Here is a 27,827-nt window from a genome sequence, read left to right on the forward strand (position 1 = left end):
GCAAAGAACTCAAAATGTAGAAGGTAAATTAACTCACAAACACCTTCGGCATTCTATATTGGGACTTCACTGTGTATGTATACGTGCGTGTGGGTGTGTGGGTCTGTGTCTAGGGGACTGAGTGAGTGAATGGGAGAGGAAGCAAATATGAAACGGCTAGAACTCCTTGCTGCAGACTGTAAAGCTTTTATTCAGCCATCTGTAGCAGTGCTCTCCGAGGTAGCCTGGAACTGACCAACGGGAAAACCCCTTAATAGTTTTATAGGATTCTTCCATTTCCTTTCATCTCGAGTTTCCCTCATTCACGTTCTCTATTTCTCCACTTTTCAAGTTTTCTCCTAAATCACCCCCTGAATTTTTAATTTTCCATAGTAAGGGGGAAAAAATCACTCTTGGGCACCAATGTGCCATGGTATACTCATCTTGGGGCATTATTTCCATTGAACCACCGGGAGTGTCAGGCTGAAGATACAGGCAGGCCGCACTGGGCTGCCCCACCTGGAGCGCAGGCCCCACTGTGCACGACTGACATCCAGGACTAGGCTGGTCAGCCTCGGTTTACCAGGACGGTGGCCGTTCACCTGTCGCTCTGGCATCGTTATGAATGGCATCCCTTCACTCTCAACAGCATCCTGGCTTGCAGTTTACTTTATATGGTCCATCCCATCTGTAACTCTAAACCAGCTTCTCTGCTCCTCTGGACTTCACTTGCCCTAATTTGAAAAAGGATACAGAATTAGTTTTTTTTATCTGATTTCCATTTCAAAGTTTTAAAATTGAATTCTAGAAGTGCCTGGGTGGCACAGTGGTTAAGCGCCTGCCTTCGGCTCAGGGCGTGATCCCAGCGTTCTGGGATCGAGCCCCACGTCAGGCTCCTCCGCTGGGAGCCTGCTTCTTCCTCTCCCACTCCCCCTGCTTGTGTTCCCTCTCTCGCTGGCTGTCTCTCTCTGTCAAATAAATAAAATCTTTTAAAAAAAATAAAAAATAAAATTGATTTCTGAAGTAATCCAATTGTGAAAATTAAAAGATCTTTCAACCTCTATCCACCTTTCTCCCTTCTATAAACTAATGTATACTTTACCCCAATCAAATTAGATCCCACGTGACATTTAAAGTCAATAGTGAATATGCCAGGAACTGGAAGAAATGAACAAGCTGGAATTGGTACAAATTTTTTATATGGTGTCTTACTTAATTCACCTCCTTACCCCTTCCTGGTCTGGCTGTAACGCAACAGTTACACCGGGCCCTGGATACTTCTCACCACGAGAGAGATTTGTTGGTATGAAACACCACAATCAAAAAACCATCTTCACCTAGGCCTGGATCACCTACTCTAAGCAGAAATGGGCCAGGAGAGATGTCTGGACGCAAGGCCTGAAATTCCTGCATCAGGACAGAGCCTGAAGTGCTAAAACCTAGAGCCTGTTAACCCTAGGAAGCAGCTAACGAACTGGGCGCTAGAATGATCAAGCGAGACAACCCGTGTCCCATCACCCCACCCTCCTCATATCGGAGGCAAATAAAAAACTGATTTTGGAGTAAATACATTTATTGATACCCATTTTATATAGTTCAGTGAAATAATCTATAAATATAAAAGCATTTTCTTTTGGATATCACCATGGTCCATGTAAATACTCAACAGTCAGAATCATCTGCAGGAAGCACTCCAAGTCACACTGTTAGGTTTACAGACCTGAATATACATATTTCATCGAACAGTGGCACTTATGTACTCAAGTGGTCCAGTGGCTTTGGAATACAGGACTACTGGGCATGTCGAGTAAAAACAATGTGTCACTTTAAATCAATGGACAGGGTATCAACCACCAACAAAAAGAAACAATTATGAATTAATATCCTAGGTGAAGAAAGTACCACAGTTGACACTCGGTGTCAGAATACTGGAGACAAAGTCTGTTTAACGACACATGTTGTGGCGCCATGTGCTCTCTCCAACTCCCAGTGGACAGCCCACCAGTGCCTTAGGGTCATTCGTGGCCAACAAAACAGCAATTCATAAAGAATCTAGATCGCTTAGAATAAAAGGTACGTAGCGGCTGGTACCAAGTCTAAAGAAAAGTGAGCTAAGTATTTCAATGACATAATGAATTTCTCCCCTGGAAGGAGGACATTGTGGGGAAAACAAATTTTTTAAATTCCCATCGTTACACTGATCATGATCACTAATGGAGGAGAAAGAACCCAGATATCTGGTACCCAAAACACAGGTGCAAACTTTCTCTTCTGTTTTGAAGTTTCTTCAACACTTCCAAGAGAATTAATGCAGCGGCCACTGTTGAGCCTTGCTCTCGACCTGATGCAGCATAAAACTTTCTCGTTTCCTCAGTAACAAATACAGGAATGTCCTTTGCTGCGGTCAGACCATACGTCTTCTGAGTTAGCAAGCAAATGCATTTAAAACGTCTTAGGTGTGCAATGTCCAAAACTGAAATCTGAGAGGCAGTGTTAGAACTTAAGCGAGGCAGGATCCTTAGAGACTACTCAAATGAAAACCTAAGCGAGGCGTCCTTCTATTATTTCCAACTGGTAACTGACAGCAACATTCTCTGGTAGGGATGGGTAAGTGGTGTTATCTCCAGGTCCAAAATATCCCAACTACTTAAAAGAGGACTCCAAAGAGGAGAAAGACACACTGAGTTCTGTAGTCTCTAGAATTCTTTTTTGCCATTAAAAAAAAAAGAGAGAAAAAGAAATAGTAGCTTCAGTTGCACACCACTGGTTGAAGGGGTTTTCATCCGAATGAGAAACTCTACCCCTTGTCTCTAGTGGGACAGGCCCCAGGATTCCCACAAGCGGCAGCTCCCCTGTCCCGCAGCACGTGGCATCTGACCCTGGAGTGAAGAGTAAGCTGGCACAAAGCCCCGACAGCTGGAATTCAGGCTAGATGGCATTTCGCGGCGTGCCATTGTGTGCCAGCGCTTTCAGGCTGGGGGCACTGGTCTGGTGACCACAGCTCCTGTGAGAAGTCACACCCACCTCAAAAACCTCATGAATAGCTTTCCGGAAACAGTGGAAGTTGTAGTCTATTAAACCTTTAAGAGAGAAAAAGAAGATCAGAGACCCCCTTGAATGTCAATTGTGAAATTATCTATTAGGAAATATTTGGTGACAGAAGAAAATAATGGGTTATGTATTAAAAAACACAACCAACTGAGGAACTTTCTATGCTAGAAATGTGATAAAGCATCTACCCAAACTGTTAACACTGGCTATCTCTGGGGCCGGGGAATGTGCTGAGTAAATAAATAAAACAATTAGGAAGGTAAATTTGCCAATAAAATCTAAAGTGAAAGTAAAATACTTTTCAATTATCAAGGCTTCCCTTTCACAAGTCTTTCCTGCAGCCGGTGAAGAGCTGAAGGGAACGGCTGGAGCAGCAGTCTGGCACACTGCCCAGTGGAGCCCTGGGGTCGGGGAGGTACCTGAGAGGCCCGCCCTGGCCAGAGCCCCAGGCAGCCTACACCTGCTCTCCAGGCAACGCAGCGCCTTCTTCCTCTGTTTCATGAACTGGCTTCCAAGTAAGATTTTGGTCAAACAGCTCTGTTTTGTGAAAGAAATGGCCAGTTGCCTACCAAAACTCCACTTCCCCCTTCTTCCTTAGTAAGGGAAACCCAATTCAGATGAACAGGATGACGCTCAGCTGAAGCACCCCCTTCCCAGGATTCCTTGCAGTGACGTGTGGCCACGTGACCAGTGCTGGCCACCGAGATAGGTGGAAGCATGGGGACCTCTGGGAAATCGCCTTAAAAGGAAAAGGACGTATTCTTTCCCCAGCCTTGTTCCTCCTTACTGTGTGGAATACGGAGCTCCAGGAGCCATTCTGGACCATGAGGTGACCTTGAGAATAGAAGCCAGTGAGAAGAAAGGCAGATCAGAAAAAGCAGCATCAACGCCCTTGAGGATACTGGGACATGAAGACGACCACACAAGAAACAAAACAGTATGCTGCCAAAATGACTACAAATGTCAAAGAAGTCTACAGGAAGGAGAGCCCAGTGCAGGGCAAAAGCAGCCAAGAAAGCCTCAGGGATGCGGCAGGACTTTGGGAGTACAGGAAAGGTTTAACTAGGCAGGAAAGAGGAACCATATTACAAAAAAACAGCAGGGAGCTGGCAATGAGAACACAGCACAGGTGAAAGATGGGAAAGAAACTGGTGTGACTGGAGATAGGGGCAGAGAATTCTCCCTGGGAAGAACTGGCAATCAACTCTGACTAAGGAGATTAGAGCAAATCCAGGAGGTCCTTCAGACCCAGGAAGAAAAAAAAAAACTACAAAAGTTTTGGTAAGTTCACCTACATTAAAAATGACTTCTGTGAAAATGGTAAAATAAAATTGACAATCAGGGAAATCTGAACACTAGCCAGAGATCTGACGATATTATGAAATCGCTGTTCCATTTTTTCATGTTTATTAATGGCACCGTTTTATTTTAAAAAGAATGCTAGCTCTTAGAGATACTTGCTAAAATCTGTAGAGACAAAATTATTTGATCAAGTCAGAGCTTTGTTTTAGAATAATCCAGTAGGGAAAGAGGTATAGAAAGAAGTAAGATTGGCTACAATTTTGGTAATTATCCAATCTGGGTGACAGATAAAAGGGGTTCATTCTGTTACCTTCTCTACTTTTTTATGTTTGACAGTTTCCACAACAAAAGGGTAAAAAATAATAACTTAGCTGGTAGGATAAACAGAAAACAGGACTGACCATATGCTGGTGATGGCTGAAGCAGGAGGATGGGTACCTGGACACTCACTGTGTTGCTCTACTTTTGTACCAAAAACTTTTTTTTTTTTTAAGATTTTTATTTATTTACCTGAATGAGAGAGAGAGCGCGAGCAGAGGGAGCGGGAGAAGACGAATCCCTGCTGAGCAGAAAGCCCCATCTGGGCCTCGATCCCAGAACCCTGAGATCATGACCTGAGCCGAAGACAGATGCTTAACAGACTGAGCCCCCCAGGTGCCCCTGTTTTTAATTTTTAAGACTAGAATGGAGAAAAATAAAGAACTCCTAAGAAGTACAAGGATAAAGGTACACGAACAGGTAAATTACCAAAGAACCACCTGACCTGGCAGAAGAAGTACCTGCATGAAGCAAACACCTGCCCCAACTAGTAATTAAAGAAGTAAAAATTAGAACCAAATGAGATACCATTGTACACCTACCAGACTGACAAGCATTATCAAGGACACGAAGTGACAAGAACTCCCACACGGTGCTTCCAGGGGCGAAAATGGGAAAGCCACTTTGAAGAGCAATGTGTAATACGGCTGAAGATGTAGGAACACATCTCTGTAAACTCCACTACTAAATGTATTCTAAGAAACTCTCCACACGTGCAAGGGCAAACGTGTTCATTTGTTACACCTGAGTACTTGCTGCAAAGCTATTTGTGATTTTAAAGATAACCTAAATGTCCAGCAGAAAGAAAATAAATTGTGGTATATTCAGTCCATACAATATGGTGTGGAGTGAAAATGAAAGAATGAACTAAAGCTACATGTTATCAACACAAACACATCTCAAAGAAGACCTTAAGTGAAGAGAGTGAGCAAGCTGCACACTTACAACTTTACACCATTTACATAGAGATGCACAATACAAGACTCTGTATTGGTTAGGAAGATACAAAGTGAAAGAATACACCATACGCGGGAAAACTAAATACTACATTCAACACAGCACCAAAAAGACTTCCAATGGGACACACATAAAAGACAACTGTCTCTGCCATGTTTTAGTTCGGAAGCTCAAAGGTGAATACACACATCTTTGTTTATCCAAAAATTTTGGGTATCTGATGTAGTTCATTAATATTAACATTAGTGAAATAATATTAACTCGTTCAATATTAAATTAACATTAAAAACGCAGACCGCAGAGCAGGCACTTGGTGCAGTGAACAACAGAGAGCTATGACAGATCCTTGAGACCTTAAACAACACGATGAAAGGAACTTTCTGAAAGCTAGTCTGCCTTTGGAATAAAAGACAATACATACTAGCCCCTCAAAACACATGCTGAGCGCATCACCGCAAGCAGGCCATCACTGCGCCACCACGGGCCTGCAGGGATGAGGACCTGAACTGACAGTGGGAATGGAAAGGAAACCCAAGAAACAAATACAATTTGGTGAAAATTCAATGTAAACAATACAGGAAAAGAATGGAAAAAGGGGAACACAGAATGCCCTCTGTGAAATGCCCTGCAAGGGCCCCTTCGCAGTGCCACCACACCATCACCTGACTACAAGATACCTGAGCCCGGACACCGGGCAATGTCGTAACTGGTAACCACGCTAGGGTAGCCAAGAGGGTCAAGAAACAGAGCGGAAAGAGTCATCAGTTTTGACACCATGTACAAGATGATAATCAAATCTTTAAGTGAAAATGTCTTACTAACAGCTGCAAACATGGGACTGGAATATGGGCCCAGTCAGAGCTGGAGAGCTGAATTTTTCAATCAACCACATAGAGAAAATGAACTGACCATGGCTTGGATGAGCGGACCAGGAGAATAAGTGAAGAAGGAAGCAAAAAGACATGGCTCTGAAAAACGCTCAGAACTGAGAAAAACAAAAGAAACAGAAGAGGAGATCAGAGAAACAAATACATAAACTATAACTTGGAGAGCTCAGTTATAGGGAAGCAAAGAGGGACACGTCAAGCGAGGAGGGACTGGCGGGGTGACACGCTTGAGAAGGCCGAAGAGGCTACAGAACGAAGAAAGGCCGCTGCATGTAGCAAGAAGGTAAGCTGGTAACCTGCCCCCCCTCCGTAAACAGCCCAACTGCAGGCACTCAGACACGTATTAAAAGGACCCAAAATAAGAAAGGCTGGAATTAAATACCTGATTTAACATAAAAGATCAAAAGAAGGATAAAGTCTGGACTATACATGGAAAGGAAGGGACAAAAGTAGTTTGCGCTGATAATCACCTAACACTGCAATATTATTTTCTCTCATTTTCAAGAACCTAATAAATTATTACGAAGAACTTAACATAGAAACAGCCTTTTAAAACGCCATTACCTTTTCGTTCAAAACTTTCTTCCCTAAGAATGCAGACCAGTGCCAAAAATTTAGTCACTTCTTTTAAATAAAGGACAGTCGTATTATTCAGCTTGATAATTGCCATAGATTCTTTGTCATAAGCACTTCCACTGCCATCTTCCTTTAACCTGTTTTAAAAGAAAGTATTCATTACAGGTTTCCCAACGAGGTATTTTGTCACATTTAATTTGCACAATGACAAGTCTTTCCACCCAGTTTCCCAAGCGTCTTTTAAGAAAAAATATTGGCTTAAATATACAACAACAGAAGTTCTCATTTAAGAAATAGGGCTCCCAGGGACGCCTGGGTGGCTCAGTTGTTTGGGAGTGTGACTCTTGATCTCAGCTCAGGTCTTGATCTCAGAATCATGAGTTCAAACCCCACGTCAGGCTCCACACTGGGCACAAAACCTACTTAAAAAAAAAAAAAAAGAAAGGGCGCCTGGGTAGCGCAGTCATTGAGCGTCTGCCTTTGGCTCAGGGCGTGATCCCGGCGTTATGGGATCGAGCCCCACATCGGGCTCCTCCGCTGGGAGCCTGCTTCTTCCTCTCCCACTCCCCCTGCTGTGTTCCCTCTCTCGCTGGCTGTCTTTCTCTGTCAAATAAATAATTAAAATCTTTAAAAAAAAAAAAAAAAAGAAGAACGAAAAGGAAAGGAAAGGAAAGGAAAGGAAAGGAAAGGAAAGAAAAGATAGGGTTCCCAGACAAGGATGCAATATTCCATGCGTGCCCACCTTCATCTTGTTTACCCAGCATACACAGAATATAGGTTTCAAATCTTCCCTCATCCTAATCTGTATTGACACAGTATACAAATAAAAAAGGACCTAACATAAGAAAACTGCCATTAGTGAAAAAGGAGTAAGTATAAAACTAAAATTAATACAGTCTATAAAGATACTGTGGACTCCTGATGCTTACAAAGTGAGCCTCCAGGGTCTGAAAGCTATTGTTTTTGCTAGAATTGTCAGAATTATAAGTAGTCCTCCTTCATAAGATGTAAATCAAGAGTCAAGAAGCAAATATTACAAAGTACACCAAACTGCATGCGTGGATTGTGTTAAGAATGAGATAATGGGTATTTTTTCTTCTCTTTTATAATGTGCCATATAATGTATAAAGTATTTTACAACGCACCTTATACTGAAAAAAACTTTGCAACTAAATTTGATATTTTTTTTTTTTTTAAGATTTTATTTATTTATTTGACAGAGGAAGACAGCCAGCGAGAGAAGGAACACAAGCAGGGGGAGTGGGAGAGGAAGACGCAGGCTCCTAACAGAGAAGCCTGATGTGGGGCTCGATCCCAGAACGCCAGGATCACGCCCTGAGCCGAAGGCAGACGCTTAATGACTGCGCCACCCAGGCGCCCCAAAATTTGATTTTTAAATTATAAAAAAAGCAGTTATGAAATTTTGATTTCTTTTAAAGAAAACACAAATGTTCTATTCATCCATTTTTAAAATTAGGAATGGGAACATGAAGCTTTACCGAATGATAAACAGAAAAATCACATTTTCATTATGGAAAAAGAGCAAAAGAGAGCATGTAAATCACAAAAGTGAAAAACAAATAGAAGATAGGAACAGACAGGTAAAGAACATGTGAGAGAAATGCATTCTCCTACTCAGTCAGCTGGAGAAAGACACCAACAAGTTAGGCTGAGACCGAGGTGAAGGGCAGGGACAGAAAGATGAAAGAAGAGTTCAGACCGGGTGGAAAAGGGAACAGATAAAGGACACAGAAAGCCAAGGTTATGCAGAGCATCAGAAAGTGCCTTGGGAGTGCTGATGTTAATAATGTGAGGGGGATCAGGGCTATTAGAAGCAACAGAGGTTGTTGGCTTTTGAAATACCAGTTATTCTCCAAAGTTTTCACTCGTCCTCTGGACTATTCCACAAAATCACACCTTTGCTGGCATTTATAAATCTCTGTATGGAGTTCGGTGAATTTACATAAAGAAAGAGTTTACATTTTAGAAACTTATTTTGGGGGGTGCCTGGGTGGCACAGCGGTTAAGCGTCTGCCTTCGGCTCAGGGCGTGATCCCGGCGTTATGGGATCGAGCCCCACATCAGGCTCCTCCGCTATGAGCCTGCTTCTTCCTCTCCCACTCCCCCTGCTTATGTTCCCTCTCTCGCTGGCTGTCTCTCTCTCTGTCTAATAAATAAATATAAAAATCTTTAAAAAAAAAAAAAAGAAAAGAAACTTATTTTGGAAGCTCAGATGTATGGGTCAAATTTTTCTATGTGTAAGTCCTTTTGACACCCAGAATTCTGATTTCCTTGCTTCTTAGCTCTCTGAAAGATTAGGCTCCCTCATTTCCATAAAGCCTGAACTTAAATTAGGAACCAGTACTTACTCTGTTATTCAAAATAAATTAATATACTTTTTTGATCTAGCAGAGTCCCTAAGGGAGAAGATACCATGCAAGCCCCCCAAATAATGGCAGGAGAAACCTTCAGTGATGATTAAATCTGGTACTAGCACACTTTTTCAACTGCTCTTATCCATCCTCTGAAGCAGTTAAGACCTAGCAGTCCATCTGCAGGGAAATCAAGCTCCAAGTGGAAACACTATGGTCAGAACGATTCCACCCCACACACTACCTGCTAGAGGCCTCAAAACTAATCCCGCCGACAAACTGAACTGGTAGTCTTCCACCTGTCCGAGATCTTGCAGAAATACATATATCTATATATAAATAACTTACCCATATATACAAGACACATCAATTACAACATCAATCATGTCACAGCAAAGCTCATAAGATTGCATATCCACAGGGGAACTGTCTGTTGCAATGTAGATTTTGCTGACAACATCGAAGAGAAAAGCTTTTTCAATACCTGAATTCTTGGAAAAACAAAATTGGGAAAGTATTCAGTTTTAAGAACCAAAATTTGCAATTTACCTAAGATCTTGAAATTATGGATTAACACACAAGGACATTTGTAATTGTATAACCCAATATCAAAGAAGCAAATAATATTTGGTTGAGAGACACTTCTGTTATCCAAAGAATAAAAGTCAAATCATTTCTCTGCTCTGATTTACTGACTTAATTGCACTAAATCTGTTTTTTCTTTCTCCTCTACTTAAATGAATTATTTGCTAAGACGCCACCAAAAAAATTAACAAAAAAAATCCTCCAAAAATCAAGCCATGCTACATTTTCAATAATCCCTTCTTGTTACAATAATCAACCTCTGATTTGAATAACCTTGCTACCAGAAAGGCTGTCTGTGGCAATTAGCAAAACATAAAAGAATTAAGTTTGATATCAACATCTAGCATAACCCAAAAGCCCAAAAGAACTGGGGATCACTACACCCTGAGTCCTTCAAAGTAATGTCTAGACAATATAATAGTTGAATGTTATATTTATTGAAGGAATATCCTTTTTTATTAAGCTGAATCCTCAAAATAAGAAAGGTGAAATATGATACTACGATTACACTTAGCAAGGAAAGGAAAAGATCAATTTTTCAATGTGACCTCCTATAAAGCACAGATTAAGCAGGATTTAAATTCCCAAAACCCAGACTTTTCCAGTTACTACTCTTCGTTCAGGAAACAGATGTCATGATTTTTTTTATCATGAAGGTTTTTGTTAATTAAGCAAGCATGAAGAAATTTTTCACTTCATTTTAAGATCAAGGGTGACCACTAAGGAAAGAACTCAGAAAATAACTCAAGCCTTTTTTTTTTAATGTTCTTATGATTTATTTCACATGTTTAGTGTGTCAGTGGTCTTTCAGCCTGATTCAGACTAATTCAAGCCATATTTTTGGAGAACCTGGTAACACAAATATATTCAAGAAAATGGAATCAGAAACTATAGTGAATTAGCTCACTTACTGATATAAAGATATTTAATAGGTTTTCCAAGGTCGGCAGTTGTGGGATGAGTTTCTGCACCACCTTACTAAAGGCTTCAAATATTGAATGGTCATAGATACTAGTCAAATAAAAGCTGAAAAACACAACAGAGTTTGATTAATTTGAAAAATACCTTAAGTTCAGTGACAATTATAAAATACAAAATCTTAATTTTCTTAAATATTTGATTTCACTAAGTTCAAATAAAGCCTTGTTATCTTGCCTATCATCCCCACGTTCGAGAAGACAAATGCAGCTCCCCACCTGGCTTGTAACCATCCGTCTCCTTACAGCATCTACAGAAGAGGGCAATCTCCTAGTACCCAGGAAAGCATTTTCAGATGCAGAAACCTGAATATTCACCTAAGTCTTTGCAGCCTAATCCAAAAAACCCAGTTTCTTAAGCCCACAACTGACAAAGACCACGATAAAAACCAAGAGGGAGCACAGAGAAGGGTGACATTTAGTCAATAAGAATGTAATTCAGCGGGTATCTGGGTGGCTCAATTGGTTAAGTGTCTGCCTTCGGCTTTCAGGTCATGATCCCAGGGTCCTGGGCCCCTGCATCCAGCTGCTTGCTCAGTGGGGAGCCTGCTTCTCCCTCTCCCTCTGCCTCTGCCTGCCACTCCCCCTGTGTTCTCTCTCTCTAATAAATAAAATCTTATTAAAAAAAAAATATTCACTACAAAAAACAAAAAAAAAGAATTCAATTCAGGTCTCTACTAAAATGTCATCTCCTCAGAAACCTCTTTCCTGACCCTCCTACCTAAAACAGCAGCTCTTTCCCCTAATTTTTCTTCATAGCACTGATAAGTACCTAAAATTATACTATACATTTATTTGTAAGTGCTTTTGAGCTGTCTCATTCATCAGAATGTAAGTTCCATGAGGACAGAGACTTTGACGGTCTTGCCATAACTACAACCCTACTCCTGAACAGTGCTCATAAGTATTTGTTCAATAAACAAATGAACACAATTGATGCTCAGAATTTATGTAAATGACAGAATGAGGAGGATAGGAGCTGGGGCCCTATAAAGAAAATGGAACAGGAATCTGCCTAAAAGGACATACAGTGGAGAGGTAACATCCATAGATTTAACAAAACACGTATGAGAAAGAGAGACCTTTCACATTTTAAACAATACAGACACTTTTACCTGCTATTTTTAGCTCAGGGAGTATACTCCTCATTATCTGTTTTATCTGTTTATTTGTAAGTATATATTACAAAGTCAGAAGCACAGAACTGTGGCTATCACACTTTACAGGCAATTTAAAAATACTTTCAAGAAGCTGACCTAGGAATCTAACCCTATACAAGGTAAGTCTCAACTCTAGATGTTTGAGCAATGAAACAAGTATGGCCAAGATGACCCCTTCCTAAAGGCACTAGGGACAAAGGAATATTTTATTGTTTCCTTTAGGCAAAAAGGTTAGCAATGTGGGAAGGTCCTCAGGCTTGGAAGGCCTCTGAGGCTTGGAAGTAGATGGGGACATAGGGAACCTGCGACATACAGGGCATTTTAGTAAGCTGGGTTTCTGGAAACCAGAAATCGAATACAGCCTAATCCACAGGCATGCTGGTAATTAATAAAAGCTGGATGCAAAGATTCTACAGAGATTAACAAGGCCTAGGGCCCTCTGAGGAACTAGAGAAAGGGATGGCGTACACCACTGGGGTGGGACGCCCCAAAAAGGGACAAGGAAGTGGAGTAAAGAGGATTAGGAGAATTCCCATGTGCACTAGGGAAAACAGGACAATCATGGCCTAAAATCCATTGTTAAGAGTAGATTCCCAAAAAGTAAGACTGAGGAATTTCATAGGGAGCCACTTTCACTTTCTCTTACAAATATTGCTGAATTTTTTTAAAGCATGAATTACTGATAAATATTTTAAAATTTCAATTCAGACAAACTACAGATCAATGAGACTTTTTCTACACAACTTCCTAGAAGAATAACTGAAAGACCTTGGAGCCTGAGGCCCTAGGGAATATTAGGGGTAGGAATGGGGGGTGGCTTGAGCCTATGAGGAAGTCACTGTAACAGACCAGGGATAAGGAAATAGCTACACGTGTGTCTCCCCTGCTTCCCCTTTAAGCTGTTTACATCATCAAGAGAACATTTTCTTGGGTACTTTTTATTACTCGTATCTACCTATACCACCAAAAAAACACAAAATATAGAAAATATTCCTCATGCACTTTCAGAACACAAGAACATAAATCATCAATCCTATCTAGTAGTTGTTCTTTAATAATAACTCCTTAATGGTATTTAATTATGAATCAGCAGTTCTTTAAACCTAACAGGAACCCTAAACAGAGTTATAGAATAAACCCACCTAACCCAAACGTTAGAGATTCATAAAAGCATACACTGTTTTTAAAAACATACACAAGATACATCAGAGCCCAGGTTTGAAAATGTACCTCTTTAAAAGGCTCTTCCTACTGAAAAAAATACTGTGAAGACTCAAGCTACAGAGTTCTACAACAAATGTGACAGAGTCCTTGAACTGAGGCAAAATGAAAATAAATAAATAAGTAAGTAAATAAATGATGAAATCAAGAGAGGGGAGTCCCAAAGCAGACTTATGCCATGAGGAAACAGGCTGATTCCAATCTCTTGAGATGAATTTCTAAAAGCACCAATGGAAACACTTCACATGACTTCAATCTCCAAGAAAATGCAAAAAACTGGGAAAGTAACTTCTCAAATACCATCGGGCTCCCAAAATGAATTCAACAAAGAAGAGATCAAGAACATTACAGATTTGGGAAGGGTATACCAGTAACAGAAAGCTACGTGTTTGTAATGACAGAGATGGGAATACATTTACACATTTTTCAGGGCTCTCATATCAAACACACATGTTGTTACCTAAGGTGGAGTTTTTCTAGCCCAGCATCTGCAAGGTCATCATTGGCCCTTTGATGAATGTCCCTCTGTGTTTCTATTTTGTGATCATCAGACAGACCATCAACTTTGTGAATAAAAACCTCAAAATTCATGTCTGGGTTAACTTTGTAGGCTTTAGAAACAGTAATGTGAAGTCTTGTTAAAGCCTCCATGTAGTCATCCTGTAAGTCAGAACAAAATATTTTTTAAAAAGAAATCTTATAAAAGTCAGTAACGAGTTAAGAAAGCCTCAAGCCACCTCTTTCCCCAACCACAGAAAATATATTATCCTGATTATTCATGAATACTCCAAACATTCAAATACATTAACTTAATCTAAATCTTTAATCTCTCCAAATAAAAAATTCATTTACCAAGTTAATGCTTGTAATTTTTAATATTGAAAATATAAGAAAAGGAAAAAGAAAATGGACACTTCTTCCCAACAGAATGTTTTATAAGTAATCCCAGCTCTGCCATTTACTAGATGTGTGACTTTAAGCAGGTTGCTTAAACTTGTGATCTCAGTTTACTCATCCGTAAAATGGGAATTACCGTACCTACCTCACAGTATTGTAAAGAATAAAGTAAATTGGATCATGTATGTGAAAGCATCCATTACAGAGCCTCTCAATCAAAAAGCATTCCTAACTAAGGTAGAAGCTTCTTAGGGTCAGGGACATGTCCCATTCATCTCGGGGCTTGTCACGTGCTAGGCCCTCAATAAATGTTTGTCGAGCCAAACTCAATTTGGACAACCAAGAAAACTATTCACTTTAGTATTCACTGACTCAGTTCTCCTATTCCTCATTAGATTATGGGCACCAAGAAGATCTTTCCAGTGAGTGACATCACTGGTGTAATAGTTAATGAAGTTCGGCAATATCCACTCTGAAAAGAGTGGAAAACTGCCCATTAACTAGAACTCAAAGATAATAAACCACTATCTGCTAACCATCGCACATCCTGTACTTGCACAGTGGCATGCCTGCTCCCAACACACCTCTGCAGTTCCGTCTCCCATGCTGCTGGGAATCTACCCGCAAAGCAGCTGCAGGCAGCACATGATAAAGAAGATAAACACCCTTCCTTTGTGTCTACATCTTTTGACACCAGAAAAAAGAAACAAATGTTATTATTCCCACTACCTGTGCATCAATGACGTATATCAAGGCTCCTGTTCCCCTGAAGATCATCTCGTAGTCAAAAGTTGGGTCAAAAAAGTCCATTTGCCCAGGAAAATCCCATATCTGGAAATTCACAAAGGAGCTATTGGAAATGTCATCTTTATAAATCTTGTTGGTACTTTCCAAAAAGAGAGTCTCGTTGGGTGACATTTTATGAAACACCACCTGTCAAAAGAAAGAAGATAATTTTATACCTATTCAGCTTTGTATTTAAAGTTCAAAATTCCACCCTGAATTAACATAAAAAGAATTTGATCCTATAGCAAAAATTTTAAAAGACATAAAAAGTGAATGGTGTATCATCAGTACTCACTATCCTTTTATTTCTGAGAGATGAGAAGGCACCAAATTACTTTCCATCAAGTCTATTTTGCAGCTGAAACTTTTCTGCTATTTTCTCTGCACATAGTCAATCCTCGTAGTAGCATTGTCTCTCGTATCAATTGATTTTGTTTTCTGTTAAACTGTATTAATTCTGCCAAAATCTGCTTTAAGATTATAAAAGCTTATAGCTAAAGTTTAAGAATTTTTGTTCATTGAAAACTTACTGGAATGCCTTTATCAGGCTCTGAAAATTAGAAAGCTAACTGACTAGACTCTGCCTTCACTAAATTTGCAGTTTTGTGGTAGAAATAAAACAGACAGTAATTATACCAAGTAGAAAATGATACTGCGGGGGCGGGGGTGGGTCAGGAGAGGAATTGACAGGGAAATGACTGCTCCCATGAGAAAAGAAATGGTAAAAGTAACTGTTAAGAATCAGGATAATCACAATCCATACAATTCTAACCTAAAGCTAATTTGTCTCTCACTGTTACTTTCTAGAAAAAGAAATTGGGTAGTTACTACCAAAGTTTAGTCAATGAGTAACAAGTGAGAAAATTAAATTCAGTTTGCTAAAACCCTCCCATGAATTTACTCAAAATATGCTGTAGAGGTGAGAAGATAAATAAAACCCAGCAATCCAGTAAATTCGGAAGTAAATAAAACACAGTAATCCAGTAATTTCAGAAGAAGGCGGCTACTTTTTAAAACCATCATGTTTACAAAATATCACACAGATTTATTTTGGATAGACCTTTGCCAACGGAGTGGAAAGGGCAGCAGACCAGGTATCTGGCGTTTTATTACCAGCTCACTTGGGCGTGAGGGGGATGGTTAATGGAGGAGGCCAACCTTGCCTCAGTTTCCCCCTTACCAGAAAGGGTCTAGCCCTCCATTTGTTCCTGACAGACCCGAAGTGAAAGCAAATGCACTGACAAAGGTCTGCAAATATTCTCGAGGTCTCCTAAGATTTTTGTATCCGCACACATAACAAGAGGGTCAATCACCAGCAATTACACTCGCCCGGCCCCAAGTACTAAAACTGGTGGAATAACAGCTTCCCCATCCCCCGTGAGGTTAAATCCTCCTTCGTAGTAGTAAGCATTAAAACGGCCAGTGACTTAGTCACAGCTCTTCCTGACGCTGCTCCCTGGGGCTCACCTGGGAAGCCCTGCAAACTCAGGTCACCTGAAGTGAGAAAAATACACAAAAACCGGGCAGGAGAGGGAGTCGGACAAGTTATCCAAGTTGGAACTGCAGAGTACGTCTCAGTTTCGGAAAAGACTCTGGGGTTGGGTCCCAGGGGGCGGAGGTCCCGGGCGGTGCCACCGGCACCTGCCTCCCTCCAGCCAGTCTCGCCTTCAGGGACACTCCGCCTCGGCTGACTTGGGCGTGGACTCCGAGTCGGGGTCCTCCGCGGGCCGCGCCTCTGGCCCCGCTCCCCAGAGGACTAGAAATAGCGCGGTGGGACAGCCCTGCCGGCCAGCCCGAGCCGCCGCCCTCCTCCGCCCCCCCCCCCCGTGCCCGGTGGCCACCCGAGCCCCCGCGAGGGGGAGGGGGGCCGGGGGACCCGGCGCGGCCCCACTCACCTTCTGGATGGAGGACTTGCCGCTGCGCCGGAGCCCCATGAGCAGAATCCTCGGCTTGGAGCTGTCAGCGCCCCCCGGGCCACAGCCTCCGCCGGCCCCCGCCCCAACCCCGCCGCCCGCGGCTGCCGCCTCCTCTTCCTCCTCCTCCACGCCGTAGCCGAAGTCCTTCGGAAACGAATCCGCCGCGCCGTAACTGCCGGCCAGGGGCGTCTCCTCCGCCCCGTACTGCAGGGACATGGTGCTCGAGCCGCTGCCGCCCGCGCCCTGACAGGCCAGGCCAGGCCAAGCCAGGCCGCCGCCTCCCCACTCCGCCGCCGCCGCCGCCGCCCCCGGCAGCCGCCACCGCCGCGCGGCCCGCCCCCTAGAGCCCGGCTCTCATAGGCTCCGTACCGAGGCCCAGCCCCTCATTGGCCGCCCGAACTGCCACTCGGAAGCGGCAGGGTAGGTGGTGCCCGTCACGTGCCCGGAATCACCTGACTTGGAGCCGTGGAGGGGGGAGGAGGAGTCACGAGGAGGGTGGCCCGGCCGGCCGAGCCCTCTGCCCTCCGCCCTAGCGAGCACCTCGGTCCTGCCCAGCCACGCGCCTTACTCCTCGCCGCTCCCCTGCCTTCTTGGGAGCTCTGGAGGCCATCGCAACGGGAGATGCTCTCTGGGCATTTGGGGAAAGAACTGATTGTGCTCTTACAATGGTACTCGCCCAACCAGTATTTACTGATGCCCGCGATGCCCTGGGGGGGCAAGGGACACAAAACTGGAACGGACTCGGACCCTGCCAGCCCTCAAGTTGCTCGGAGATTAATAGAGATCGGATCTCTGCGTAAGTAACTTCGGTACGAGATATGAAAGGTCAAAGGTACAGATAAAAATGCTCGGGAGTTGGGAGGGTGAGAAAGTCTGTAAGGAGGTGGCGTCTGAGCAGGTCTAGATGGATGGATGTGGTTGGGATATGCAAGGGTAGGAAGGAGGAGCCAGCCTGAGTGAGGGTAAAGCCTCAACCAAAGGCAGAGTCATGGGTGTGATACAGCTGGCTCTAGCAAGTAGCAGGAAAGCAAATGCAGCCAAGCTAGAACAGCTTATCCTCCCTCTTCAGCAAATCAGACGGTTACTACTACCAACCATTACCACTTAAAACTCGAAAGGACTCAATTTCCCCTCCTTCCCACCCAGTCTACTTTTCATGTAACTTATACCCCCCCATAGATTAACATTACATATTCCATGACCTCAGATCACAGACCAAGGGAATGAATAACGAAAGCAAACTAAAATGGTTTCACCAAATACGCCTAAGAAAGCTAGAGGAATTTTCACTCTTGACAGGCTTTAGAATTAGAAATTTGACGAAATAAGGTCCTCCACTTAAAATGGAGGTGATGGCGGTGGCACTGATTTTCCAAAGAAACTAACTTCTCGATTATGAAAAGAAAGCATGTTCTTGCAGGTCTTGGACTTAATTTTGTGTGAATACGTAAGTTAAAGGTAGGACATATCCTTAGAGGTTGTCTAGTCCAGTCTCTCTCCTAAACAGAGTCCACTCTGTAGCACCTCCAGCTGATAGATAATGCAGCATACATTTCAGTGTTCCAAGGGAAGAGAGCTCACTATCTCAGAAGACAGCCACGTCCACTGAGGTAAAACTTTGTTTGAAAGTCTTCTATTTAGACCAAAAATCACACCCACTGGAGCTTAAAATGGAACAATACAGGAGTAGTCTTCATCTTTTTCACGACAGCCCTTCAGATATTAGGTTGCAGTCTTCATGACCCACTAAGTCTTCTCTGTTGACGTTAAACACTCCGTTCCTTTGACCATCCCTTCTCTGCTGATGTCCAGTAGAACTTTCTGTGATGACAGAAATGTACTACAACCGTACCTTTCAAGATAGTAGCCAGTGTGGACTGAGCATTTGAAATGTTGCTACCATGGCTGAGGAACTGAATTTTTTTTTACTTTAGTTGCCAGATGTGGCTAGTGGCTACCATATTGGGCGGCACAACCTTGTATTTTCAAGTGCCTTCTCCCTGTTGATCATTCACTTTTTTACGTGCATTTGAGATTGTCAACATCCACCAAAGGCCTGTCACCTACAATGCACCAATACAGCCTTCGGGATGCCCGTTTAGCACTTGGACAATATTTTCTATTACTGCTTCCCAGAATGGAATTTTTTTTTTTTTTTTAACTATCAAGAGTATATGTGGTTCACACTGATAATCACTGGAACTAGTATTTTGTCAGCAATCCTAGTGCCTAAACTTGTACCACTGCATTTTTTAACCTAAATATAAGGCTTGACATTTCAGCTTTTTGATTTAGGCCCAGAAGTTTGGGGTACTCCAAGTTAATCATTTTCAAACTTGTTTCAATATAGTTTACCAGCCAGCCAACTTTGTGGCATTTACAGATTTGGCATTACACCATGTGACCCATATGTAGTCCTTTATAATTTACAAGGTACTTTTCGTCCATTATATTTAATTTGATCCTTACAACAACCCTGTGAGGTAGGCAAGATATGAAATCCACATTTTATAGATAAGGCAGCTGAAGCATAGCAGGAACTGAATGGATGACATCTTTTTCTACTCCATTAAGCATCTTCTTGTACCTTCTCTTCATCTATATCCTTGATAGAAATGATGAAGAGAGGACCTCCAGAGGCCAGGCTGACTCTGAATTCTTAAACAGCACTGACTGCTATAGCAGTCTAAACGGGTCAGTTCCCTAGTAAAAGTGTGATTATCCAACCCACTGGTTGCCGCGCTGTCCAAAAGGATGGTACAAGAGACAGTAAACTGACTTACATAAACACGAATACCAGTCCCATAGTAGAAAAGCAAATGAGGGCTGGCTGCCAGAAAAAATTCTACTTGTCTGTATTCCACAAAGGGACTGTCATACCAACTGCTTAAAGAAGCCAAGTCTCCCTCTCTTTCAAAATCCCCATGGGGCCATGTTTTATTGTTCTTATGGTTCTGAGCACTTCCTATCCCACATTGTAATTTTTATGTACATGTCTTATAACTAACTTCAAGTCTTTCATCTCTGTAACACCCAGCACTCAGCCTACTGCTGAGCATGTAGGAGGCACTCAAGTTGGTAAAAGATAAACCGATTCAAGTGACTGTTCCTCCAACAGTATCTGGCCCACCTCCAAAAACAAACTTGTGACTAGAAGAGACACAGACCATTGCCACATTCTTGCCAACACGACTGATTAAAATGCCCTTACAATTAGCTTGGTCACAGTTCTGAGCAAGTGCTGAGGCTTTTGCTAGTTAAAGCAGCTTTCATTGGAGCGTTCTGTTTTCTACATGTGTTTTGACCAAAGAGTAAAGACAGGTTCTCTAACAATAGGGTTAGAATACACAAAGTAGGATGATTCTTAATAATGTCAAGTCAATCAGTAAGGAAAATCAGTGACCGATAAAATGAAACATCGGAACCTTAGGTCTTCCAAAAGAAAGGAAAAAGACTAACAAGCAAGAATATAGTGCTTTACCATTTACAGATCTTTCACATACATTCCATTTGACCCTCACAACAACCCTGTGAGGTAGGCAGCACTGATGTTATTCTTCTCATTTAACAGATGAGGAAAGTGAATCTCAGAGCAGTTAACTGAAGTGCCCAAAGTTCTACAGTTAGTAAATAATTTGTATTAGTATCAGTCTTTGGCCTAAAAATTCAGCACCCAGCCTCACCTCATACTTGCCCTACCTACTTCACAGGGATAATGAAGATAAAATGAATTCAAGGCTAGAAAAATACTTTGAGGGAAAAAAGCACTATATAATTATACCCGCAAACTATAGTTTTCCACGATATATGGCTCATTCCCCTTCTTATCCCAGCTTGTGCGTGAACCCAGAATTTTACATTGCCTCAGTTCTGTGCTCAACTAAGCAACTCAGTAAGGCAGGGGAACAGTGTGATCCTGTTTGAAGTTATATAAATTACAGTCAGGGTAACTGCTATACTAATAGCAAATTGAAAAACAACGCAGGCCAATGTGCAGCGAGGACCCACTGAAACACAGCAAAGCAAGGCAACATTATCAGATAGGGCATGATTGCATAGAAGGAAACGTGGTGTCAGAGTTCAAACTGGCACACACATGGTTATCTAAGGCAAAGTGGTGGCAAAGAAGAGTTATTTGTTCCACATTATATAAACAAGGGCAGAAGATTGGTGGGAACCCGTGCAAAAGCATCTTCTGTCACACAGATCCCTCCAGCTGCCTACAGAGGATATGAACAACAGTGTCATCTTCGCTTTAAAGAAGGACTGTACCTGTGCTCATATCCCGCACTAAACCAAGGAACAGCTCCATGCTGAATTTCCTTGGCTAAAATACAACCAGTACCATCATTCCTAGTCAGACTAATACACAGAATGTCTTTTTAGGTAATGAATTAGATGGCTGTGTTTTGATTTTTTTTTTTCCAGGATTCACTTTGGATTCTGCTTTTAAGACCCAAAGAAAGTTATATTGAGTTTTTATTGGTGATTCTAAGTATATGTGTTTATAACAGTTAAAGTGTGATAGGTGAATTCAACATATTAAAAGAGTTCTAGAGCATCTGTTCAGAAAAGATTATATACTATACAAACTATTCAAGTCATACAAAACCATTTTTTCAGTGTCTTTTCAACTGAGAAGAATCCTATTCAGCACGCTTCTCCTCCTGAGGTGGTTCATACTGAGCAAGCTATAGGGCAAAGACAGAGCAGTTTAGGTGAATTTTACTCTAAATTGGGTAAAAAAAACTTAATAGTAACAAAACGAGTAGTTAACTATTATATTCAGTTTAATGACTGAATCAGTAACTTTATATGAATATCCTATCCCTTTTTCAACCATTTAAGATTAATACAATTTAATGTTTAATACAATCAAATGTAGTGAAAATTCTTTTCATATAAACCTTTAAAATTACTGGGAAACCAAAGCTGAATTTCAATTCATGACTGCACTGCTCAAATACTTGATCTGCAGTAATCTATCTGTATCTTCCCAAAGATGTTGGTAAGGTACTTACTCTTTCTCTTTACCAAAAGTTTACTGAACTTTCTCTTAAGAAGCAGAAAAAAAGAATAATGTAACATATATTAACCGAGCCAGTCAACGAAGAGGAGCTCATGTCTTTGACTCAAAAGGTGCCAAAGAGTTAACTGGTATTTGTTTTGTGGGATCTTGGGTAATTTAACATGCTGCATTCTCTATTATGCTAAGCTGTGGTTCCCTGCAAGAACACTAAGGCTAAGATTTAGGTTGTTCCAATTAGCTGTCAGATTTGAGAAGGTAATTAGACTTCACTGTGCGTGAGTTTCCTACCCATAAAATGGTCCGTGCACCTGTTTCGCTTATCTCGCAAGGCTGTTGAGCAGATAAATCCCCTTATGAGAAATGCCTAGAGTAATGTAAAACGTGGTATGTGATTCAGAACGTGGAAGAACCTCAAAGACGTAAACTGGACTAATTTGAAGTTTATGAAAATTCTCAAAGCAGTTTCAACAAAGAAAAAACTTGAGTAGACAAAATTAAGTGCAAACACATTTATAGAGATAAACACATTACAGGGCCAGCACATACGGCCATGCAGGTTGTGCACTGCACAGCTCGAAGAGGAGCCATTCACAAAGCATTGACCTACAATGACCTACTTAGGTCAGTTGCTTATGACTCCCAGAAATCTCCATTTACTCACGAAGTAGCATTAACCAAGGTTCTCATCTTTTTTTTTTTTTTTTTTTTTTAAAGTAGGCGCCATGCTCTGCGTGGAGCCCAATGCAGGGACTGAACTCATGACCCTAAGATAAGACCTGAGCTGGGATCAGGAGTCAGCCGCTTAACCGACTGAGCTATCCAGGCGCCCCTCTCATCTTTTTCTTGATGGAGGTTCCCAAGAACCTCTTCTTGACCACACGTTGCTTCTCCTATTCACAATTTGTGGTTTTCTAAATAGGGCATCAGGTCAGCCTTGCAGTGAATTGAGATTATTTATCCTCCTCCCTCCCCTACTATCCATTTTAATGAGGTTTTGATCTTATAATCATTAAGGGTGAAATTATTTTTAACATGAATTCTTTTAAGACATTTACCTTTGTTTTCAGTTTTTTATTTTCTTCTATAATAGCTTCATATTTCTCTTTCATTTCTGCCAATTCTAGGCGAAGCAGCTCTATTTCTGGATTTTCTGGGGTAGCAGCTCCTAAGTGATGCTTTAAAAAACTAATATCAAAGTTAAGAATTTACTTGAGCTGAATGAAACTAATGAAATAGCTCATAGTAGTATCAGTATCTCCGATCATGGTCACCCCACCTTACCACCAACATTTACCCAGAGATCATCGCAAAACATAAAGGAAAGTAACTTTTTCAATCGTCAAAAATATTTTAAATATTATCTATGTGAAAAAATAAGAGTTCCAAAAATAAGTCCTTTTTCTGATTTGAAAGATGAAAAGGATACTCCAAAGCACTATTAGGTTTCTCTGGTTCTTCATATAAGGCTACCAATACTGCAAATCAAAAAGCAGAAAAAAGCAACAATTAAAGTCTTAAATTTGAATGACTGAATTTATATAGCCCAGTAAATATTAAATGCCTATTATACGCCAATCACATTGCTAGGACTGCCATACCATGGTAAACAAGGCAGATAAGGTCCCTGCTCTCAACAGATTTACAGTCTAGTGCAAAAGCAAAGAACTAGACAAAAAAAAAAAACAAAACCATCAAGCAGCAATACAGGATGATGGATTATGGGAGCACACTGGAAGACCACCTAACTCAGCCTAGGGCACCACGGAAGGCTCCCTAAGGAAGGGAAGTAAGACCTGAGACTTGGCTATGAGGGTTTCAGATAAAATGGGAAGGTGAGGGGGTGGGGAGGGCAAGAGAACAACACATTGAGGAACTGAAAATTCAAGTATGGCTAGATGGAGCTGTGAACAATGTGGCAGGAAAGGAAGCTGGCAAGGTGGTCAGGACGCAGACCAGGGAGGATCCTGCAAGTTCGGTTGGACTTTGATCCTCAGAACAGGCATATAATTAAACAGTTTTAAGCAGGAGAGTGACAGGATCGCTTTTGACTGCTGTGTGGAAGATCCAGAGTGGGACAAGGACGAAGGTAGGAAGAGCAGTTATGAGGCAGGCGTGGTAATCCAGGTGAAAAAGATTGTAACCTGCACTAGAGTGATTTGGGGGTGGGGGGATGAAAACAAAGTAGATAAATTTGAGAAAAATTTTGGAGAGAATCAACAGGGCTATGGTAATTACTTAAAGGAGCTTTGAATTCAAAATGTGCTTCAAGAAGAATTCCATATACAACATGCTAAATAACCACCGACCAAAAACCTTACCAGGAATCAACATGCTCATATCAACATTAAAACAGATGTTTTAGTTTGTATCCAACAGCTTATGTCAGCACTACCTTGCTCATCTTCTATTGAACAATTTCCTCCTAGGATTTACTACTCAGATAAAAATCTCTCTAAACCAGTGCATGGAACCCTTTGAAAAGTGACAAAAGCCAAAAAAGGTAACTACACACAAAAAATGTGCAGCTCTAGACTCCAAGTTAAGAACTGTTGTAAAACAACTTACACGCTTCCTTTTTAGTTTTTAGTTTTAATGGTTCATCAAAATAATATAGACAGTATGAAAAAATTGAATGGCAATGACTTTTTAACAACCTGCTCTGAGTTCTGATAGTTACTATTCTAAGTATACTTAGAACCCTGTTTTTTGAGACATTGGTGTATTTACATCACCACCGCCCTCTCCTTCCAGTATGTTTTTCTTTAAATAACACTCAAACCTATTTCTTCTTCCGTTAATTTCCACTGATCTCTGCCATCTGACTTTATAAGACATGAATACTCTTACCTTTTCTACCTCTTCTTCCCCACCCCATTTCTTTCGGCTTCTAAATTTCTGTCAGTGGTACCATGAGGTTGATAATTACAGAACATAATGTAAATGTCAAGTTTCCTGTGCTTTTCTATAGATGAAATATACTTCCTTTTAATCAGACAAGAACTCGATAGCCAGTGTTTCCCTTTTTGCCTTAGCAGGCGGGATTTTTAGAGGTTGGTATGGTACTCAAAATAAATGCTTCTTTTTCCAAATGACTTATCTTTATCTTTAGCCATCCTTATAGTGTTTTAATGTTAGAAGCAGTTTCAGATCCTCTTGAAAATATGCTGTATTATAATTATAAATTAAATATGTGTCAAGTACCCATGCTTGAAGCTGAAAATCAAATTTTAAATAGGTCACATCAGTAGAGACTTATGTTCAGTTGTCTGATATTATTTAGGAGACTGGAAATCTACAGAGAGTGAGGAGTTAGATGTGAGCAAGGGAAAAGAAGGCTTCAGGGGTTTCCAGCCTCATGAAGGAAGGGCCATGTATGGCCACAAAGCTGTTACCTCCTGCCAAGGTCACTTCTCTGCCTTTCAACATTCTTTTACTCTGTTCAGCCACTCTGGGCTCCTTGCACTTCCTGGAACTCTTGACATCACATTTCATTCAGATCTCAAATGTTACTTCTTAAGAAAGACCTTCCCCCACCACCCCTTATAAATGGCACACCCGTTGCTCTTCATCCCATTTGCTATGTTTTTATTTGTAACACTTCCCACTGGCTGGCACTGTGTATTTATTATCTGTCTCCTCCAACTAGAATATAAGCTCATTCTCCCCCCCCCCCCCACTGCTGTATCCCCAGTGCCTAGAACAGAGACATGAATAAGATAATGAAAGAAATGAACTCATGGAGTTTTTTAAGGGGGTGGGGGATCAATGAAATTCCATGCTTCTGTGGCTCTTCAAGAGAGAACAGCACAGCACTTTCATAGAGTACTCCTGTCATGTTTGCTGAAATTTAATTGCAAAGAGATGAGGACACTAGTACCTGAACCTAAGGTAGGTAGCAATTCAAAATTGTCGGCCCATGCATGGGAATTACAAGTCCTGTTTCTGCTAAGACCCAGAGTTAATCTCCCAGAATTTTCTCCTAACCTTTGCTTCTGGCCAAAGAGCGGTTACCAGATTATTTCCCAGACACTTCTCATGTGGACCCAATCATCATCCCTGACAGCTCTTCTCTTCTGTACCCTTGAAAGTCCTAGCCAATGAGTTGAATGATACATAGCAGGCATTCACATTATTGCTGAGTTAATGAAATAAGCAGTACCCCAACTATCTCTTGGAACTCTCCAGTTTCAAGCTCCTTACTCATCTTAGGTCTTGAACCCCCTTGGAGAAAGAGACACAGTGTAACAGCTTCCATCTTAAAAACTGTAAACAATATAACCATTTTCATGTGCCCTCAAGCTCTTTAAACTGTAATTCTACTTATGAAATCTGCACAGAACAGGAATTGGTATAGCCTACGAAACGGGTTAAAAAACCACAGCCAAATGAACTATGAATCGCCTACTTTGGGGATTGGGTTCACTTAGTTATTTGATAGGCAACTTTGAAATCTGGTAATTTCCCCACTTGCCCTTTGTTCGAGGGAAAATGCTTCTTTACGTAATTTTGACTCTGCAAAAACTGTAAGGAGGGAAGAATTGGGATCGCAAGGTCTTTAGCAAACAAGTTCGCTGCGACCGCTCGAGGCAAAGCAACGGAAGTTGGAGGGACTTTGCAACAGCTGCAAGAGTTTCACTCCCCGCCCGGAGAGTGGCAGCGTGAGCGAGGCTACCCCAACTCGGGCGGCGTCCGACAGCCAGACGTGTGCCAGTCCCTGCTGAACCCCGAGGCCCACCTTGCTGGACCCCAGACAAGTCCCACCTGTTCCCCCTCCTTCCCCACGCCTTGGCCGGTCAGAGGCGCAGCGCCGAGGAGCACGGCGTGGACACGAGGAACCCTCTCCTAGCCCATGCTCACCCTTGGTCAGCGTGTCCAGCACCCCCGACTTCTCCAAGTATCTCCGGAACTGCTCGCGCTTCGAGTCGGCGGCCTGAGGAGACACGGCGGGTCAGTGGCCGAAGCCCAGGGGCCGGAGCAGGAAGAAGGCGCTGGGAGTCCGGCAACCCCGCCTCCGCCTCGCTACCTCAGGCCCCCAAAACCTGCGCGCGCGCCCCCTCTCCCACCCCGAGCCGACCAGCGGCTGGCTACCGCCCGCACGCCCCCAGCCACGCCGCGCCCCCCTCACTTTGTAATGGGCCATAGTGACAGCGGCAGCGGCGTAGCTGGCGCCCGAGACCGTGGCTGGCGGGCTCTGAGCAGCACTGCTCATGCGCGGAAGGGCGCGCGCGCCTGCGCACTTGCAAACCAAGGTTCGCGATCGCAGGGGTGTGGCCTGTTTTCATGACGACCAGGACGCTCTGAGGGCCCCATAGTGGGCTAAGCAGAGGGAGGCTGCGTACGCCCGCCTCTCTGTTCCCGGAGCAGCACCTCTCCTTCCTCTTCCGGTCCTCGCCGCGATTCGGTTGCTTAGCGAGGGGCGAGGTTTTAGTAACCGGGAACTAGTGTCCAGGTGGGGCCAAAGATGAGCGTGGCGCACGGGGGCGGGGCCTGCGGAGGCCGTTAGCACTAGGACTGTAGCAGGGTGGGCTCTTCGGACACCGGCCTGGAGCGGACGTGTCTCAACTGGGACCTGAGGAGGTGTGTCACCCTATATGTGCTGACTTCTTGGCTCTCATCCTGAAAAGATGCGCACGACCGACGCAAGGTGGCCCTTGGGTATGCAGTGTCTTGAGAGGAGTGCTTAGAATCGTATGTTTCAGCTCCAGCTTTTACTTTTGGAGTTTGTTTTGTGGCGGGTTTGGTATGGGCCTTTGGAGGGTGAGCAGTAACGTGCTAAGCTTTTGAGCTCTTACTGTGTGCCAGGCACTGTAGTAA

At 42.4% G+C, this 27,827-nt stretch overlaps 2 protein-coding genes across 5 annotated transcripts; both read right to left on the reverse strand.

Moving 5' to 3' along the window:
- Positions 1–1,534: 1,534 nt before the first annotated feature.
- On the reverse strand, positions 1,535–17,248 carry RRAGC (Ras related GTP binding C). 4 transcript variants are annotated; one of them, XM_040619298.1, is made up of 9 exons: positions 16,964–17,247; positions 15,012–15,215; positions 13,846–14,045; positions 10,939–11,053; positions 9,791–9,933; positions 7,059–7,207; positions 3,818–3,864; positions 3,450–3,567; positions 1,535–3,059 (listed from the first exon to the last, which is right to left on the reverse strand). In XM_040619298.1, exons 1-9 carry the CDS (start codon positions 17,198–17,200, stop codon positions 2,908–2,910), a joined length of 1,365 nt encoding a protein of 454 aa, XP_040475232.1. In that variant the 5' UTR covers positions 17,201–17,247; the 3' UTR covers positions 1,535–2,907. The 4 variants fall into 4 exon arrangements, with proteins under 4 accessions (XP_040475232.1, XP_040475233.1, XP_040475234.1 ...); XM_040619300.1 differs by lacking the exon at positions 3,818–3,864 and having other exon boundaries at positions 2,970–3,059; positions 16,964–17,248; XM_040619301.1 differs by lacking the exon at positions 3,450–3,567 and having other exon boundaries at positions 2,993–3,059.
- A 3,198-nt stretch (positions 17,249–20,446) lies between these two features.
- LOC103666707 (MYC binding protein) lies at positions 20,447–27,271 on the reverse strand. The gene is made up of 5 exons (XM_040619302.1): positions 27,139–27,271; positions 26,871–26,943; positions 23,440–23,488; positions 23,069–23,198; positions 20,447–21,675 (listed from the first exon to the last, which is right to left on the reverse strand). Exons 1-5 carry the CDS (start codon positions 27,220–27,222, stop codon positions 21,631–21,633), a joined length of 381 nt encoding a protein of 126 aa, XP_040475236.1. The 5' UTR covers positions 27,223–27,271; the 3' UTR covers positions 20,447–21,630.
- Between the last annotated feature and the right edge of the window lie 556 nt (positions 27,272–27,827).

Source organism: Ursus maritimus, unplaced genomic scaffold, assembly GCF_017311325.1.
Source record: "Ursus maritimus isolate PB19 unplaced genomic scaffold, ASM1731132v1 scaffold_32, whole genome shotgun sequence".
NCBI lineage: Eukaryota > Metazoa > Chordata > Mammalia > Carnivora > Ursidae > Ursus > Ursus maritimus.